This window comes from Pituophis catenifer, unplaced genomic scaffold (assembly GCF_029215685.1).
Source record: "Pituophis catenifer annectens isolate HBS135680 unplaced genomic scaffold, rPitCat1.0.hap2 SCAF_2, whole genome shotgun sequence".
NCBI lineage: Eukaryota > Metazoa > Chordata > Lepidosauria > Squamata > Colubridae > Pituophis > Pituophis catenifer.
Genome location: NW_027256882.1, coordinates 274,762,894 through 274,783,322, shown reverse-complemented (window position 1 = coordinate 274,783,322; position 20,429 = coordinate 274,762,894). Strand labels below are relative to the sequence as shown.

The window sequence follows — 20,429 nt, the reverse complement described above, 5'->3', positions numbered from 1 at the left end:
ATACATATACAACTGATAGGACATATAGAAATGTATATAAATGAATACTCATCACACTATTTCCTATGCTAAGTACAGAAGGATAACAAGAATTGTAAGAAACAAGCAATCAATAAGATAATAGACTAAAAATGGACAACAGATGGTCCATAAATATTGACTTCCTCCATCCATCTTGGATTCGGTGATTTATGATCTTCTATACAATGCTTTTTAGAAAGACAAAGAATGTCCATCAACCTTGGTATCTTACAGGAAACATTCCGTAGTAATGATAAAGGCCTAGTAGTCATAGAAAAGTACATACAGGATGGTAAAATTATAAGAAGATATTCTGCTTTTCACAAAAATAAATATGAGGCAGCAATAATATTTGTAAAGTAGAATTATATGGGACATCGTACAACAAACTTGAATGACATTTCTTTGGTTGTGAGATTTTTTTTTCTAGAGTAAATTACTGTGTGATAGATTTTGCAAAATGGAAGTACAACATTTTCATTGTTAATGGATTGATCCCTCACATTAAGGCCAACTTCTGAGGGTGTTTAAGTCTTTTCTATTAAAAGAATATAAGAGAATGAGAAAACAGTTTCCTCTGTCATGAAAGTGTCCAACAGAATCATGTATAGTTTACCTACTTGCTTGACGTACCGCATAGCTTACTCTATTATCCACACACAATAAATAGAGTAAATAAGAGTCCATTCAGGGTGCATGAAAGAATAGCATGAAATTCTGCTCTCTTCGTAGATCCAAGTCTTGAATACAAGGCAGTGGTGAAATCCAATTTTTTTTTACTACCGGTTCAGTGGGCGTGGCTTGGTGGGTGTGGTGTGGCTTGGTGGGCATGGCAGGGGAAGGATACTGCAAAATCTCCATTCCTACCCCACTCCAGGGGAAGGATATTGCAAAATCTCCATTCCTACCCCACTCTGGGGCCAGCCAGAGGTGGTATTTGCCGGTTCGCCAAACTACTCAAAATTTCCGCTACTGGTTTTCCGAACTGCTCAAAATTTCTGCTACCGGTTCTCCAGAACCTGTCAGAACCTGCTGGATTTCACCCCTGATACAAGGATGTCTATATTCTATAAGCCACTGTAGAAGAGATGTAGCTTTATGTTGTATGCTATTGCCCATAAAGTGAGAAAACTGATAACATCTGTAACGAAAAACAATTTGAAACTATTCTAGAAAGGTGCATTGATGAGAAATGTTTTTTGAGAGAATTTTGGTTTCCTGCCCATAGGAATCCTCAGATTTTCGTGCTAATGGAAAGATCCAAAAATATCATCTGTCCTGGGAAAATTTAGAGGACCCTTCAATGCAGCGTCACAATGACTCAGTTTCTGCATCACAGAACTACAGAAAAATTTCTCTTGGCAACCGTTCATACAAAATCCTTGTTTGGGCACAGAACAGTGTATCTACATCCTCTCCCTCTGTGATCATCATCCCAGCATCTGATAAAAATGGTGTGTTCATTTAAACATGTTACTCTAATGAATCCTCCTTTCCTGAACTAGAAAGCAATGTGAAATATCACAACCCCAGAGAGGTTTTCTTGTTGATTTCCATGATTACATAGTAAGATTCTCCTCCTATTGTATTAATTACTCATTTATTTATTTAATTTATTATTTTTCTAAACAACTCAAGGCGACAAATATATCTAATGTTCCTTCTTCCTCTTATTTTCCCCATAACAACCCTCTGATGCAGTGGTGAAATCCAAATTTTTTTACTACCGGTTCTGTGGACGTGGTGGGGGTGGTGTGGCTTGGTGGGCGTGGCAGGGGAAGGATACTGCAAAATCTCCATTCCCACCCCACTCCTAGGGGAAGGATATTGCAAAATCTCCATTCCCACCCAAACTAGGACTATTTAAAATTTCCGCTACCGGTTCTCCGAACTACTCAAAATTTCCACTACCGGTTCTCCAGAACCTGCTGGATTTCACCCCTGCTCTGAGGTGAGTTAGGCTGAAGAGAAAGTGGCTGGCCCAAGGTCACCCAGTTGGCTTTCATGGCAAAAACTGGACTTGAACTCATAGTCTTCTGTTTTCGAGCCTGGTACCTTAGCCATTAGACCAAACTGGCTTTCTTATCAAACTTATGACCTTTGGTTTGACTGAATGTTTGGGATTTCAGCCTTTATATGTCAGTTTATACTCTGCTGCTCCTTGGACATGACATTTTTTTTAATCCACTGCATTGCAGTGTAAAATGTTTGGCTGATGCAGTGGCCTAGAGGTGGAGCTCTCGCCTCACAATCAGGAGGCTGTGAGTTCGATCCTAGGTTGAGGCAGATATTTCTCTCTCTGGGCATACTGAGAATATATCTGCTGAACAAAACTCTGCATTGGCGGCAGGAAAGGCATCCGGCCATTAAAACATTCTGCTAGCACCATTCAGTTGCCCAGACTCTATCCCGCAAGGGATTATGGGGTCATTAAATGATGATGTTGATAATTGCTGTGTAAAATGTTTAGCAATTTGCTCACTGGTTATATCATGCATTTAAAACATTTGTACACATAAGTTTTTTTTAAAAACTCTGTATTGTTCATTTCATTTTCCACAAACCCAGAGAAGTTCCAGGGTCTGTGCTACAGAGTTGACAATATAATCTTATCAAAAAAAAAATCCCATTTAATTCCATAGGATATACTTTCATGTAAATGGGGATGGGCTTTTCACTCAGATTCAGCAGAATGAAAAAACACTGAGAGTTACAGTGTGGTTTGTTTGATTGAATTCTTAAAACAAACAGGCACATCGTGAAATGTAAGAGTCTTTTCTCTTCCAGCAGAAAACAAAACAACCGATTTTACTGTTTTATTTATTACATGTATATCTAGGGTTTGTTCTTGGTTACACTTGATTACAGTTCAAATATGCCAGGAAGACATTTTTTTTCTGGAATGTCCCCATAACATCGCCTGGATTTCATGGTAAATGAGAATGCATGTTCACCAAAGGTTGACAAATATTGTTGGAGGATCAACAGAACATTTGCATTTTTTTGTATAGGTCTCTTCAAAAAGCTGTGTGAAAGAAAGATAAATATTATGAACACCATTTAAAGATTTTGATACTGATGCCTCGCAATTGTTGTATTTTTTAAGGTAAAGTGCATTATAGCGAAGAGACCACAGACAACAATGAAGAACATAAAATTTATATTTCTTGGAAGCGTCAAAGCAAGTTCAGTCAGTATGTTGTTGACTGGTGCAACCAGGCCACAGGTCCCTTGTGTGATTTTCAGTGGAAGAAGTATGGGCAAATCAAGTCCAGTGATCTCATTACATCTGGTGAGAAAAAATTAAGTTCATTAGTGAATAATTCCAGAGGAGATCATTGTTGTCTTTAACATTGTTGTTAAAGCTACTGTAACAATGAATTCTTCTTGAGTGATTTTATGGACAGATCTGTATAGCTTCCTTGGCTGCAATATAGAAACGATTAGCCATTGTTTTTTTCTTGAATAAGAAACTTCTGTAACTTCTCAGTTACAGTGAGGTTTTCCTACCCAAGAACCAGCCAGGATTGACCCATTTCATGAAACTAATGTAATATTTGAAAGGGTACCAATCAATCCATCAAATCTCTATTATGGTCACAGGCCAGCATAAGAAAGTGCAATACAAAATTAATGTTAATAACTAAAAATATAAAATGCACAAAGTTTTTAAAAAAAGTTTAATTGTGAAATGTGCAAGGATATTGCTACTTCCTTCAGCTTGGATGTTCTGACACACAAGTCCACAAATTAGTGTCTCAAATGAGGAAGAGGGGGAGAAGCTGTCCTTTGAAAACTGGATGGCGGGACAGTGGTCCATTGCATCATATTCATTTCCTCAGGAAGGGCTGCTGCCAAAAAGCTCCTTAGTGGAAGGTAGACTGTTCCCTCAGGACTACATTATGGGCATATAGGTTCTTCTTCCACACAGCATTTAAATGGAGACTCCCACAAGGTTAACAGAGGTATTGTGTTTTACTTTTTCAGTGTGAATTTACTTTCTCACTCTCCAGCTTTTTACTTAACCACACCGGCAGCCATTTTGTGCTAGTTTTTCATCTCATGACAAATACATTTGTGGTAAAGCCCATGACACTTGAAAAGAAAAATTAAATCAAAAGCTCCATACTGTTCTTAACACATCAATATTTCCCAACTTTCCCAAACATCATCACTAGCTTCCACTTGTAATCGTACGTTTTATATTCCTAACTCTTTGTTCTTTGCGGTATATTTCTTGAAATGTATTTTAGATGCCTTCAAACGTGGGGTAAGATACACTTTTAATGTGTATGGAATACAAGACGATAGAAGTTATTTATTGGAAAAGAAGGCTAAATATCTTGAAGAAATGGGTAAGTTGTGCTAAAATTGTATATGTTAAATTGGACTATGACTGCAATTTGTTATGCACATGTATAGCAAACAGCCTCTATGTCAGTGCAGAATTTGCTATACACATCAGTTTTGTTGTGCTGTGATCTGTGTTCAGCAGCAATTTGATTTATTCTGTAACTTGTCTGATTGCAAAAATGGAACACTGAAGAGCTGTGGGTAATGTGTTTCCCCTGTGGGAATTCTTGTTTGCTTCCCAGTTCTTGAGCTTCAGCAAACACAGGATTTATTCACAGATTCTTAAAAAGGAAATACGATTGAACCATTCTTTAGGTCTTTATTCACAGTATCAGCCCAGATTATTTTTTTGCATAAGGAAAGCCAGATGTGCACCATTCTTAAAGATACATTTCAGGGTTGATCTTGACTGTCTATTGTAAATGTTTACAGTGGTTCTATCTGCCCATCTACACCAGGTGGTAGGAATAAGATAAAAGTCTTATTGTTCCTCTTCTTCTTATCAGTGGACTAGCTGGCTGTAAAATGCCAGGATGCTGCTTGGATTTTTAAAGGAGTTGTATCATGGATGGCAGTGGGGTGCTAACTATGCCTTTTCTTGTATTAAACAACACTATGTTAATCCCTATTGTTTGGAGTTTGGTTAATCCAGGACTATCTGTATCTACCATCCACCCCAGACAATTTCCTGTTCCGGGTGTTTGTAAACTAACAGATCTCTCATTTACATGATCATTAGTCATGTAAATGAGTAACGAAAGTCTGGTCAACAGACCTTAATCAACTAGGTTAGTTTAGTTCCATTTTTATTTTCAAGATTTGTGATGGTCAATTCTCAGAATGGAGTTTTGTACTGAACACAAATGGAAATTTAATCATAATGTAAAGATATAAGGATTAAACCTATAGCAAATAGATAGTAAAAGTTGTCAATGTTCTGTTTTCCAGAACCACCAGACTACCTCTCATGTAATATAGAGGAAATCACTGCAAATTCATTAAGAGTCACTTGGGAACGATACGATCAAAAATTCAGTTCTGGTTTTATTAGAGGTTACATGCTTTACATGAAGATGGATAATCAAAGCTGTTCAGTACAAGGATCCCAACCATTAATACGTCCAGGTAAGTGATCCTCTTTCTCCAGACTAATATATCTTAAGTGAAATGTGAGCTTTAGTTAGGAGTTGGTAGACAGTCTGGTAGACAGTACAAAAAAAGATGAAACATACAATATTTTTTGGACTATAAGACACACTTTTTTGTCTTCCAAAAATGTCTGTACGTCTTATAGACCGAATATTGCTGAAGCCACGCCCAACCACCGGCAATTTTTTGGCCTCTGCATGCCTCATTTTGGGGCCTTTTTTTTTTTTTTTTGCCTTTTTCAGGCGTTTCTTTGGCTTTTTTTGGCCCGTTTTTTCCAAACAAATGGGCCAAAAAAAGCCTCGAAAATGGTCAGAACAAAGCCTCGAAAATGGGCAGAAAAAAAGGCCTGAAAACAGGCAAAAAAAAGACTGGAAAAGGGCCCCAAAAAGGCCTGAAAATGGGGCACGTGGAAGCCAAAAACTTTTTTTTTTGTTTTCCTCTTCTTATAGTGTTATAGTCAGGTGCATCTTATTGTCCAAAAAATACGGTAGTTCATAAATCATGGTTTTTTTCATAAATAAATGAAGGTAATCCAGGAGGAAAAACAAAGTTGAAAATTTCTAATAGTAGCTCAAGGTCTAAATCAGTGTTTCTCAACCTCAGCAACTTTAAGTTGTATGGACGTCCGGCTAGAGGATGATGGGAATTGAAATCCATATCTCTTAAAGTTGCAAAGGTTGAGAAATACTACTTTAGAGAGTTGCAATGGACGAAAAATTCCAAGTATATTTTGATCTGCACTTGGTTTTTTTCTGAATGTCTCCATCTTATGAAGGTTGGTTTTTCTCTTCAAGAGAATTGGCTGATTGATAGACTTTTCTTTATTTTCAACATTACATTTCTTTTTAAAATTAAAATTGTTGTTATGCGTTTAACCAGTTGCATTGTTTAACTTCTACTATTAATGTTAGCAAGGTTAGGCTACAGTGGGAGGTTGGCCATGTGCCAGTCCACACATTGTGCTAAGCCAGTTTTAAAAGCAATTGTTGAACAAGTGAATGGTTGGTCCATACTATTAGACTGAAAATGAACATATTATTTTTACCAGTTTACAATTTTTTGTATTTTATCAGAATATAAAATACAAAGGAGAATAAAAATAATGGGAAACTAGTGGGAGGAACAGAGGAAGAAGAGAGAGTATAGGGTAGAAGGGGAAAAGGAAAGAAAAGGCACTGCCTTCCGACTCTTTTTAGCACAGGAGAAGATAACAACATTACAGCCTCAACTGTTCATTTTTGCACAGTAATATACACTGTTCCATTTCTATAACAACAAACCTATCTAATCTGAAAAACCAACATCAAAGTTTCATTTTCCCCTCGATCACAAGCAGTAAATCCAGAAGCGGCTTCCAAACAGAAATATAATTAGATACATTCTCTTCTTTGGATAAACAATCAATTTAACCATCTCTGGTTTTATTTAAATATTTTTCAAGCCACTCTTTTGCAAAAGGACAAAAATCCATCTGTCTCCATTTTAGCTCCCTCTTGTGGTCAAGGAGTAGGTTATTTTTTAAATAAATCAGTTAATGCTTCCTAGCCATTGAGAATTCATAAAAATCAGAAAGCTTCAGCCAACAAAACAATCCAAAGCAATAAATTACTTAAAAGTAATAAAATAGAGCCACATCTTTCTGTCCTTATATTTCACCATCAAAGGTACTCCATTCCTCCTTATTTTAGCTTGCTTTCAGCAACCTTCTTCCTTATTCTTTCTTAAGAATAAAAAAAAAGTTTCAAAAAATGATGCAGATCTTCAAAAAGGAGTAACAGCCTGTAGCTAAAAAAAAACTACCTCTTTTAATTAGTAAACATAATAATCCCGCAAAATGATTAAGAAATGAAAGGCATGACTTACTTTCTGTTTGAAAAAACAGCTACTTTTTCAACGAAGTGATTAGTCTCCCCCGCCCCCCCCACCCCCCCTGCTGAATAGTTCACCAGCTACTCCGAAGCACAGCTCCTGAAACTATTTGCAGACTGTATGGCGATCTTGTGAGGTGATTCTAGGATTCTCTCTAACACAGGGAAATCATAAAAACAAAGGGAACACAGTTCCCTTGCTATTAGCTGAAGAAGCTTCAGCTAAAGGAAACTCTCCCTAGACGAGGGGTCAGCATCCTGCGGCTTCGGAGCCGCATGCGGCTCTTTGGGCCCTCTGCTGTGTCTCCCTGTCAGGTGATCCCACCACTGGCTGGCCTCGCCCTCCCCTCCCAGTCACTCCTCGCCTGGCTTAGAAGGTAATGGTGACGGCGGGGGATGGAGAAGAGGCCAGGGCAGAGACAGCGAGATACAGAGAGAGGGGGAGAGAGAAAGACATAGAGAGATACAGAGAGAGAGGGAGGGAGGGAGGGAGGGGAGACAGAGATATGTCAAAAGGATTTTGTGGTTCCCGGTATTTTTTAACAACTGGTTCTCTGCCCTAATGACCGGCTGGGTAGGCATGGCTAGGGGGTTATGTGACTGGTGGAAGTGAGTGACATCGAGTTGGCCACCCCCGCCCAGGTTTTGTGGCTCCCGGTGTTTTCTTTTCTGTGGGAAACGGGTCCAAATGGATCTTTGAGTATTTAAGGTTGCAGACTTCTTCCCTAGACTGATCAGTCGGTCATATTCCTTGGAAGTTCACATTATGGCTTGCCTGAGGATCTAAACCAGGCCTGTCAAACTAGTGGCATGCGGGCTGAATATGGCCCGCACAGGCTACGCACATCCTGGCTCCGCAAAAGCAAAAAAGTCACGATCGAGTTTAATCGAGTGGCCCACTTGCCACAGCCAACTCACTGTGAGACAACTCACCGCGGCCACCTTGGCACGGCCAACTCTATGTGGACATCTCGCATTGGGACAACTCAATGTGGGATAACTCAATGCAAGATTGAGTTATGTGTTATCCATAACTGCACATGGGCTGCGGCTTGAGACCAGGAGCCATGGCTTAAGACAGTTCCAAGGACTGCTTTCCTCTGCACTAAGGACTGCTTCCCTTAACGCAGAGTGAGTAGGATTAATCCTGTGGCAGCAAGGAGTGATTGCAGGCCATTCCTTGTTAGCAACATACCCATGCCGATCAAGTCATATTCATGTTGTTGACTGTTAAAGCCGCATTTGAGGCTTCAGTCGTCAAATAATGAATGTTATGCACCTACATAAAAAGAGAACAACATTGAAAAATCCTTGATGATGCTTGATTATGAAAAGCAGGAATAGGTTTTTAAGAGTGATTGTAAAGTAGCAGTGAAGGTGATGCTAGGATGTCATAAGAGCAGTGGTAGGATTCAAGTAATTTAACAACCGGTTCTCTGCCCTAATGATTTCTTCCAACAACCAGTTTGCCAAACTGCTCAGAAAGTTAACAACCGGTTCTCCTGAAGTGGTGTGAATTGGCTGAATCCCACCACTGCATAAGAGCCTTTCGTTTTACAATAAAATTAATATTTGCAGAGAGCAAGTGAGGCTTTTGTTTGTGGCCTAAACTTTCTTCTTGAATGCAGGTAATCTGACAATATGCAGTTACAAAATTGAAAAACCAAACCAGACTGAATTCACAGTGAGACATTTGAAACCCAATAGAAAGTACTTCTTTGCACTTCAGGCTTATGCTGTCAATCCTAATTATACTGACAATGTCATCTTTAAGTCAGTGATTACACCAGATGATGGTAAGTCCTGCTCATTTGTATTTATTTACTATGGGTACAAACATGGAACTTCTTTTGAATTTTGGCAGGTTGTGTGTTTGGAGCCATGTCTTTTATTTATTTTGACTATAATAATTCGCATTCCTACACATTTCTACGTGCAGCAGCAGCCAAAAAAACTAATACAATCCTGCGTTGTATAAACAGAGGCATAGAATCAAGCTCACATGAAGTATTAATGCCGCTTTACAAAACCCTAGTAAGACCACACCTGGAATACTGCAACCAATTTTAGTTGTAGTATCACCATACTACAAAAGAAGATGTTGAGACTTAGGAATAAGTTCAGAGAAGAGCGAATAAGATGATCAAAGGCCTGGAGACTAAACCATATGAAGAACGGCTGCAGATTTTGGGTCTGGCTAGTCTAAAGAAAAGAAGAATTAGAGGTGACATGATAGCAGTATTTTAGTATTTGAGGGGCTGCCACAAAGAAAGGGGGGGGGTCAAATTATTCTCCAAAGCACCAGAGGACAGGACAAGAAATAATGGTTGGAAACTGATCAAAGAGAGAAGCAACCTGGGATAGAATAGAATAGAATAGAATAGAATAGAATAGAATAGAATAGAATAGAATAGAATAGAATAGAATAGAATAGAATAGAATAGAATAGAATAGAATAGAATAGAATAGAATTCTTTATTGGCCAAGTGTGATTGGACACACAAGGAATTTGTCTTGGTGCATACGCTCTCGGTGTACATAAAAGAAAAGATACATTCATCAAGAATCATAAGGTACAACACTTAATGATAGTCATAGGGTACAAATAAGCAATCAAATCATATTAGGAAACAGTCAATATAAATCTTAAGGATACCAGCAACAAGGTTACAGTTATACAGTCATAAGTGTGAGGAGATGGGTGATAGGAACAATGAGAAGATTAATAGTAGTGCAGCCTTAATAAATATTTGACAGTGTTGAGGGAATTATTTGTTTAGCAGAGTGATGGTGTTTGGGAAAAAACTATTCTTGTGTCTAGTTGTTCTGGTGTGCCATGCTGTATAGTGTCGTTTTGAGGGTAGGAGTAAACTTCCTAACAGTAAGGACAATTAACCAATGGAACAGCTTGCCTTCAGAAATCATGGGTGCTCCATCACTGGACGTTTTTAAGAAGAGACTGGACAGTCACTTGTCTGAGATTGTATAGGTTCTCCTGCTTGAGCAGGGAACTGGAGTAGAAGACCTTGAAGGCCCCTTCCAACTCTATTCTATTCTAAATCCTACATATAGCAAGTAAAGATAAAGGTTTCCCCTGCCCAACTGTGTCTGACTTTTGGGGCGGTGCTCATTTCCATTTCTTAGCTGAAGGAGCCATCAGTGTCCAAAGACCGGACATTTGCTGGTCACGTGGCCAGCATGACCATATGCCAAGGTGCATGGAATGTTGTTACCTTCCCACAAAGTGGTACCTATTTATCTACTCATATTTGCATGCTTTTGAATTGCTCAGTGAGGTGGGGCAAGGACAGGAGCTCACTCCCATCTCATAGCATATGGGTCTCGAACTTGGGCTGTCAGCAAGCTCTGCGTCTTTAATCACTGAGCCATTGTGCCCCTCCCCATCTATAGCATGTAGGAGATGGCTAATAGTCTAAAAATTAACCAATTAAAGTAAGTAATATTAAACCTGGCCAAAAACCCTAGTTGCAAAGTTAGGGTCTAATTCCTTTTTTTAATAAAATATCGTGAGTATTAGTGCACCTTTTGGGGAAGTTTTGTAGAATAAGCAGAAGCCTGAGCTAGCATGAATTTTTAAGAAGTCATTCCATCAGACGTAATACACAGAAAGCTTTGCACCAATAAAGCAGTTTCTGAGATAGACCCTAAATTGAGATTAAAAGTTTAAAACCTTGAATTCTACATTCTAAAATGTATGGATAACCTTGCATTATTATTTCAGGGTTTTTTAGTCGTGAAAAGTTTGCTATTATTTTAAGACATTTTCAATTGATTTTCTTTTTAATTGCACCCGTTTGCTGAAGCAATTCAATATAAATGAAATATATTTTCATTATTCACCAATCAAAGTTTTCTGACTCTTCAAGGATGGCCATACCGGTTATATCTAAGATATATCTAACTGTGATGTAACCCAAGGCTTCCGTGCAGGTGGTCCTCGATTTACAGTAGTTCATTTAGTGACTGTTTGAAGTTACAATGGCACTGAAAAAAGTGACTTACGACTGTTTTTCACATAAACGTTGCAGCAGTGTCACATGATCAAAAGTTGGATGCTTGGCATCTGGTTCATATTTATGATGGCTGAAGTGTCCCAGTGTCATGTAATCACCTTTTTGCCACCTTCTGATTTGCAAAGTCAAGGGGGAAGCCTGATTCACTTAATAACTGTGTTACTAACTGTGTTAACAACTGTAGTGATTCATTTATTTGTGGCAAGAAAGGTTGCAAAATTGGTCAAGCTGTTAACAATGGTTTCGCTTAGCAACATACATTTCAGGCTCAATTGTGGTCATAAGTCAAGGACTACCTATAACCACTGACAAATTCAACTGTCTCTGGAATGCTAGGACCGTGATGGCGAACCTATGGCACGTGTGCCACAGGTGGTATGCGGAGCCATATTTGTGGGCACGTGAGCATTGCCCTAGGTCAGCTCCAGAGTGTATGTGCGCACTGGCCAGCTGAGTTTTGGGCCTTCCGGGCCCACTGGAAGTCGGGAAATAGGCTGTTTCCAGCCTCCAGAGGGCCTCCAGAGGGGTGGGGAAGGCTCTTTTCACCCTCCCCAGTCTCCAAAAAAGCCTCTGGAGCCTGGGGAGGGTGAAAAACGGGCCTACCAGGCCCACAGGTAACCTTTTTGCCATCATGTGCCAAAAGCGGGGGAAGCACGAAGGGGAGGGTCGCGCACACATGCATAGGGGGGGCGTGGCGTGGGGGACATTGAATTATGGGTGTGGGCACACACACGCGCGACCCCCCTGCACTCCCCCCACTTTTGGCACATGACGGCAAAAAGGTTAACCATCACTGTGCTAGGAGCTTATTGGATGTCATGTACCAAAGTGTTCCTTGCCATTGCTTCTACCTGGAGACTTCCCGAAAAATAAGTAGCACCAACTGTGGCTCTGTTATGTGGGTAGTGCAGTCTTCATGAAGCTGAGTGAGAGTGAATCAAAACTCTTATGTATTTTTGCCTTGACTTCAGCCAGAGATTAGAGAGTTAAGATTTGCCAAGCTATGAAAACAAGCATGCTATCTGGAGATATTTAGTATTATATAAAAAAAGGGGGGAAACTGAGTAATTGATTTTTATTAAGAAGTTGAAGTGTATTGGAATAAGATCTAAGAAAATGTATGGTATAAAATGTTTTTTGCCTTATTATTTTAGTAGAAATGATTAAGAAGTTTGAAATAACGCATTGTAAGCCGCCCTGAGTCTCCTTGATTAATTTTAATCAATTTTTTTTTAAAAAATGTATTTTTGATAAAATATTTGAAAATAAGAGACAAAATCTAAGGAAGCAATTTGGTTTACTGTCAGTATATAAAGAGGGGGGAAAAACCTGTCATACAAGTGATTATTATTTTGATATTAAATGAACGATTGTAACATTAGGGAATATGTCAAATGAGATTTTAAATTTAAGGGGTTTCAGATAGAGATGAAGGGAAAAATAGAATTTGGTGAAGATTAGAGCTAGGATGAATGGGCAATATGGGTTCAAAAAAAAGGAATAAAAGGGAGAAGAAGGGAAGATATTATGGCAAAAGGGAATATATAAATTGTATTGAAAAATTGTTTAAATTTATGAACCGGCCAATACTCTGTTCAGAAAAAAAAAATACATTGCTTATGTGTTTGTGTATTAAAAAAAAAAATTTACTAAAAAAAAAAAGAAATGGTTACTAATGTTATGTTTCTATTTTCCTGAAAATTAATTGAAAAATCTTTTTTCTCTAAGCTTAGCCTAAGAAATCTGTTTTATTGTGTTGAAGAATTACAATTAAACATTTAAATAGAAGTGTACCTGATTTTCTTTCCAACAGAAAAATGGCTTTTCAATCTACTTTATCTACTACTGATTATCCCATTAATACTGATGTGTATGTGTTCCAGGAAAAGTAGTCGGTAAGTGCACAGCAACCAAAATATAACTGTAATAGATTAACACGCAGCAGACATAAACATAACAAGCAAGTAGAGAGAAAGCAGAGTTGCTTAACTCGTTTTTTGCATCAGTCTTCATGCAAAAAGAAACTATAGCCCAACCTATCAAAAATCTAACCATAAAAGACAGATTAGAAATAAAAATTAAAATAAGCAAGAAAATGATAAGAGAACATCTCTCTGATCTTGATGAATATAAATCACTGGGACCTGATGGATTACATTCCAAAGTTCTAAAGGAGCTGGCAAGTGTTATCTCAGAATCATTGTACCATTTCTTTCAAAAATCCTGGCGTACCGGGAAACTACCTGAGGATTGGAAAACAGCTATTGTGGTTCTCATCTTTAAAAAAAAAAAAAGAGGGGTGTGTGAAATCCAGATTCAAGAAACTAGAGACTAAATCAGCCTAACATCAATACTGGCAAAGATATTTTAAAAAATAGATTTGTGAACTTCTAGAAGCAAATAAAGTTACAACTAGAAGGCAGCATAGGTTTCTAAAAACAGATCATGCCAAACCAATCTTAATTCATTATTTGACAAAGTGACTAAATTAGTAAACCACAGCAAAATGCTATGGACATAGTATGCTTAGATTTCAGTAAGGCTTTTGACAAAGTAGACTAAAACCCAGGGGTGAAATGCTCCCAGTTCGGACCGGATCGTCCCCCCACCCCCCCATGAGCCGTGCAATCATCAGAGGCTTCTTTTTTATTTTTAAAAGCATTTTTTCTACAACCTCTTTGGCCGAAAAAATGATTTTAAAAGTAAAAAAAAAAGCCTCTGATTATCGTGCGGCTCAGCTGGGATCATCAGAGGCTTTTAAAAGCATTTTTTCCACAACCTCTTCGGCCAAAGAGGTTATAGAAAAAATGTTTTTAAAAGAAAAAAAAGCTTCTGCCGATCAGGCAAGTCAGCTGGGATCGTCAGAGGCTTTAAAAGCATTTTTTTTACAACCTCTTCAGTCAAAGAGGTTGTAGAAAAAATGGTTTTAAAAAGGGAAAAAAAGTTGGCCACACCCACTCAGTCATATTACCCACCACCAAGCCACGCCCACAGAACCGGTAGTAACAAATTTTACATTTCACCACTGCTAAAACCTACTTCTTGGTAACCTAGAAAAATGTCAGACAGACAGCATCACCACCAAATGGCTTTGTAACTGGCTGACAAACCATACTCAACAATTAGTCCTTAATGGTACTACATCTACTATATGGAGGGAAGAAAGCAGTGGGTATAACAAGGTTCCGTCTTAGGCCCACTACTCTTCAATATCTTAATAAATGACTTAGATAAGGGGATAGAAGGGGAAATAATCAAATTTGCAGATGACACTAAGCTGGCAGGAATAGCCAATGTCCCAGAAGACAAGCTCAGGATCCAAAAACATCTTGACAGACTTGAACAATAGGACCTAACTAACAACATGAAATTTAATGTGGAAAAAAGTTTTACACTTAGGCAGGAAAAACCAAAGATACAAGTACAAGATTAGGCTAAACCTGGCTCAAAAATTGGAACTATGACCTTGGTGTTCTAGTGGACAATCACTTAAATATAAGCCAGCAGTGTGCGGCAGCAGCCAAAAAAGCTAATGCAATCCTTGATTGTTTAAACAGAGGCATAGAATCAAAAACACGTGATTTTGTATCAATACCACTTTATAAATTCTTAGTAAGACCACATCTGGAATACTGCATCCAGTTTTGGTCACCACATTACAAAAAAAAGATGAGATTTACAAAAAATGCAGAGAAGAGCAACTATGATTATTTATTTATTTATTTATTTATTTATTTATTTATTTATTTAAATTTGTATACCGCCCTTCTCCCGAAGGACTCAGGGCGGTGAACAGCCAAAATTTAAAACACATACAAAGAACACATAAAAAGAATTAAAACAGAATTAAATCAGTTTGGCTTCCCTAAATTTTAAAACCCTTTCCCCATAAAATAACCCATTAAAATTTTAAGCCAGCCCAGCTTGCTGGAATAAGAAGGTCTTATTCCTAATTAAAGGCCTGGAGACTAAAATATGAAGAACGACTGCAGGATTTGGGTATGGCTAGTCTACAGAAAAAAAAAGACTAGGGATGACCTGACAGTATTCCAGTATTTGAGGGGCTGCTACAAAGAAAGGTGGGGGGGGGGGTCAACTTATTTTCCAAAGCACCAGAAGGCAAGACAAGAAACAATGGATGGAAACTTATCAAGGAGAGAAGCAACCTGGAATTAAGGAGAAACTTCCTAACAATTAAAACAATTGACCAGTGGAACAGCTTTGCCTCCAGAAGTTGTGAGTGCGTCATCATTGGAAATTTTTAAGAAGAGACTGAACAGTCAGTTGCCTGAAATTGTATAGGGTCTTCTTGAGAAGGGGGATGGACTAGAAGACCTCCAAGGTCTCTTCCAGCTCTATTCTGACAAGCATCCTTTGTCAAATTAGGCAATTGTGCAGACAGTTTTAAGTGTTCAGTTGCCCTTGACATTTTTTAAAGTGGGAACTGAGTCTTAAGTACCTTTGTTTAAACTGAGTTTTGTTTATAAAAATGGTTTCCCCCATTTTATGATGAAAAAAGTTAATATCACCATCTCTCTCTTTTTTTTTTCCCAGTGTAAGGAATTGTTTGTGTCCTGCAATACCCCAACCTAAAGTGACTCCATTTTTCAAGGTAAGGTTATATCATTAAGAAATTGCATTTAATCTCCATTTCTCAATCTGGTACCCTCGAGATGTGCTGATAATGCAACTTCTGGAGTTCCTATCCAGGATGTGGGAGTTGAGATTCATGGATGTTACACTACATCTAATAGGTATTGACAGCCAAGGAAGGGGAAAAACAGCATCACTGTTGCAATACAAAGTCCATCTCTTCTACGGGACCGCCTTCTGCCACCAACAGCCTCCCACTGACCAGTTCGCTCCCACAGAGAGGGACTCCTCAGGGTGCCGTCAGCCAAGTTATGTCGGCTGGCGACACCCAGGAGGAGAGCCTTCTCTGTGGGAGCTCTTGCCCTCTGGAATGAATCGCCTCCGGATATTCGTAACATTTCTGACCTCCGGGTTTTTCGCTGTGCCCTCAAGACCCTACTGTTCCGACAGGTGGGGCTGTCAAATTGAATGATTTTAAATTGGGTTTTAATTTTGGGTTTTAAACTTCGGCCAAAACTATTTAATGATTTTAATTAATTTTAACTAGATATTGTATATTTGTATATTTGTATTTTAATTCTGGCTGTACACTGCCCTGAGTCCTTTGGGAGAATGGGCGGTATATAAATAAAAGTATTATTATTATTATTATTATTATTATAATAATAATACAAAGTCCATCTCTTCCGCATTTAGTTGTGATGTTGCATAGATGACTGTAAAGGGCAGAGCTTATAGTGCAATACTACGTTCCTCATTTTTACGAAAGCAGAAGACACCTTAGAACATGAGAATAAAAAGCAAATTATTTTGTATAGCTTTTGCGAAAACAAATCTCTGTACTTCCCTAAACATTTTGGAGATTGCGTATGAAAACAGATTAAAAGAATTAGAAAAAAAAGATAAGGCCCACATTGCAGACCCGCATTGAGGAGCATCTACTAGATATTCAGAGTTTTTATTTATATTTTGTTAGGAGACTCAGTGTTTCATTCTGAGTGCATTCTTTAAATAGAAAGGTATTTTTGCCAAAAAATATAGTTATTAGCTATATAACTTTTTTATATAACTATATAAAAATATAGTTATTATAGTTAAAAAAAAAAGGATGCAGTGGCTCAGATGCTGAGCTTGTCGATCAAAAGGTCAGCAGTTCAGCGGTTCGAATCCCTAGTGCTGCATAACGGAGTGAGCTCCCGTTACTTGTCCCAGCTTCTGCCAACCTAGCAGTTGGAAAGCATGTCAAAAATGCAAGTAGAAAAATAGGGACCACCTTTGGTGGAAAGGTAACAGCGTTCTGTTTAGTCATGCTGGCCACATGACCACAAAGACGTCTTCAGACAGCGCTGCCTCTTCGGCTTTGAAACGGAGATGAGCATCACCCCCTAGAGTCGGGAACGACTAGCACATATGTGCGAGGGGAACCTTTACCTTTATAGTTATAAATGAATGGCTAATTGATACACGCAGATTTAAAAGTAATTCTGATAATTACCTCAGTAGCCATGTCAGGAAAAGTGATTTGGAATTGGCGGTAAAAATTTTCCAACATAGTATTCTCTATAAATATGCAGACTCATACTGTAAATTTGCAGTGATTAGCTACAAAAATGATGGTGATAGTTATGTATTGGGATAATAAGTATCAGGAAAGAATTCACCAATCTGAGTTAGAAAAAAGGCCTGTGGGCTTCATCTATCTTTTCAGTTGACCAATGTGCTAATATCTCCTCTTCCCTCATGACTCCAACCTTGATTTTAAAAAAAAAAACAGATTCTATCTCCTTTTAAATAAGATTCTATTATTACTCTATGAATGGACCAGACCTCTATCCTTGAATGGAGGGTGAGAGTATATTCTGATATTTGAATATCTGTTTTCCACTCTGCATTCTATCTGCTCTTTATGTGCCTTTTTAATTCAGTTTTTAATTGAGTTGTTTTTCACACGCAGATGAGTCTTGGAATAACAGAAGTAAATGATATGATTCCTAACCAATTAGTCATGCTGGAGAAGCCTCAGGAATTCGGTCCCAAACAATCTACTTTGGGAATACTATTAGAAAATATGACATACTCTCAATCCACCTATTACCCAGAAGTGCAGATAGAAGAGAGAACAGACCAGAAATTCAACTCAGGTGTCACATCCTACAAACCTCTCCAAGACTTTGGTTTTACAAGCAGCCCCAACCCCTGCACCCCAGAAGCACCCCTCTATTCAAAAGACAATTTGAATTACCTCTACCAAACGGAAGTGCTTCCCTCTATGATCCAGGGAAAGGATTCTTCTTGTTCTGTACATTGGCTAGATTACAGACCTCAGTGCAGCACAACTTCCAGAAGAAATACAGACTATTAGATTAATATCCATATCAGTTATTACCGGTATATTCATTTTAGTTCGCTGTGAGCAGCTTCTAAATAAACAGGATTACTTGTTTGCTGGGCATTATAATATCTGAACATCAACTAGTGAAGTTGGGAACATTCTGTAGAGGAAAAGATGGGACAGTCTCTTGTATTGACTGAAGATTCAGGCCATTCTTGACCGAACGTGGACATGACACACAGTAATAAGGGGACTGCATACTTGAAAAAGAACCTCCCTCTCATGAATGTGAAACAAGATGTACAGGATTGCATCATTTCCAGATGAATAAGAAAAAATAATGTTAAAAAATCATTTAACTTCAAATGACTTGACTTCTGTCTGCAGTGATTTATTAACTAACCCAGGTATCAGCAACTTGTGGCTCCGGAGCCGCATGAAGCTCTTTGGGCCCTCTGCTGTGGCTCCCTGTTGGGTGATCCCACCACTGGCTGGGCCTGCCCCTCGCCCTCCCCTCCCAGTCACTCCTCGCCTGGCCTGAAAAGGTAAGGACAACAGCAGGTGATGGAGAAGCGGCTGGGGCAGAGACAGAGAGATACAGAGAGAGTGGGAGAGAGAGACATAGCGAGATACAGAGAGGGAGTCATGTGACTGGTGGAAGTGAGTGACGTCGAGTTGGCCACGCTCACCCAGATTTTGTGGCTCCCGGTGTTTTCTTTTCTGTGGGAAACGGGTCCAAATGGCTCTTGGAGTGTTACTGAACTTACCATTCAGTTTCTTTGCAGCTTAATGGAAGTGGTTTGCTATTGTTTTCTTCTGGAAATTTTTAACTTCTGTCTGCTCTGTACCCCTGGCATGTTCTTTTTATCTCCCCCTGAGCTACTGTTTTACTTGTTGGAGGAGAAACCAAGTAGGAGATGCAAAAAAAAAAAAAGTTTCTTATTTTCTTTTAAAAATGTGTTCCTTTGGAGTCCATGGAAGGGCAAATGACAAAAGGCTACCTCCATCAGTCTAGTTTGGGACCAAATATAAAACTGCAGCAATTGTGTAATGGAGTTATTTATGTGTTGTTATTTTGGTGTAATGGTTTGCTGGCGATACCAAGCAATCGATTACGATTTTTCCTTATTTCCCCATTTTGGGGAAACACACGCCTAATTTAATAATTGTGTAGTAATAGAACTGACTTATAAGAAGTATATGTAAAAATTGGAGGTTGTAATTGTGTTTGTATTTTACTGTGTTGGAAAGAGTTGGAAGTCAATGTCTTTTTTCTTTGTTTTGTTTTTTTTATCTTGCACTCCCTTCTCCCTTTAATCTTTATTTTTATTGTATTTTATGCTATCATAAACCTTAATAAAAATTTGAAAAAAAATAAAAGTGTGAATATCTAGAGGTAGCAGTATCACAATTAGTAGCTGCCCAGAGATACATTTGATTTCTGCAAAGCAGGGAGTCCTGGAGGGTAAGGGGCACGGAAGACCCAGAAGGGGACTGCAACTAGGCTGACAATGAACAACTGAGTCCTATGGCTGCCATAGGTCAACCATGCCTGACAATGGCCTTCCTGCCTATGACACACTGGGATTATCTGCCAGTTTCTGAAGGGCTCTTATTCCCTGATGCATCTTGACTGGCCAAAGACAATTGCAGTGGAAGGGGATGAATTGGGATGCTATGTCAGGATTGCAGACAACTGAGGTGGATTGAATGCCTGGATCCCTCCCGTGTGAGAGGTGGAGTGGAATCACTCAGACTCCTCTCTGCCCTCCCATAAGTAGAGATTAGGTGGCTGATCATTTGCCCTTGGAGTGTTATGGACGAAAACATGTAACATCACTGCTCAGTTCTCAGTGACCTGGTGAAGCTTCGGGTTACAAGGCAAGATGCTGATGTCCACATCTAAAATCTTACATGGCGCAGGGCCAGGTTAGTGATGGGAGTATTTCTCCTGTCCCAGCAGAGCCTGCTCCAGGTCGCTTCTATTAAGGAGAGCCATCTTGCAGGAGCCAGGAGAGATGCCTATTTTATGTTAGTGCCTGCCCTGTGGAAGAACATTTTATCCCCAAAACTGTTTGC

At 38.8% G+C, this 20,429-nt stretch overlaps 1 protein-coding gene across 1 annotated transcript in view; it reads left to right on the top strand.

The window, feature by feature from the left end:
* Window positions 1-18,380, top strand: part of OSMR (oncostatin M receptor) — a 33,767-nt gene extending 15,387 nt beyond the window's left edge. The window contains exons 10-17 of the mRNA XM_070935932.1: window positions 1,250-1,475; window positions 3,128-3,313; window positions 4,275-4,376; window positions 5,323-5,499; window positions 9,020-9,187; window positions 13,239-13,320; window positions 15,980-16,037; window positions 17,973-18,380. Coding sequence (XP_070792033.1) covers window positions 1,250-1,475; window positions 3,128-3,313; window positions 4,275-4,376; window positions 5,323-5,499; window positions 9,020-9,187; window positions 13,239-13,320; window positions 15,980-16,037; window positions 17,973-18,380 — 1,407 coding nt within the window. The remainder of the gene's footprint in view (window positions 1-1,249; window positions 1,476-3,127; window positions 3,314-4,274; window positions 4,377-5,322; window positions 5,500-9,019; window positions 9,188-13,238; window positions 13,321-15,979; window positions 16,038-17,972) is intronic.
* The last annotated feature ends 2,049 nt before the right edge of the window (window positions 18,381-20,429 follow it).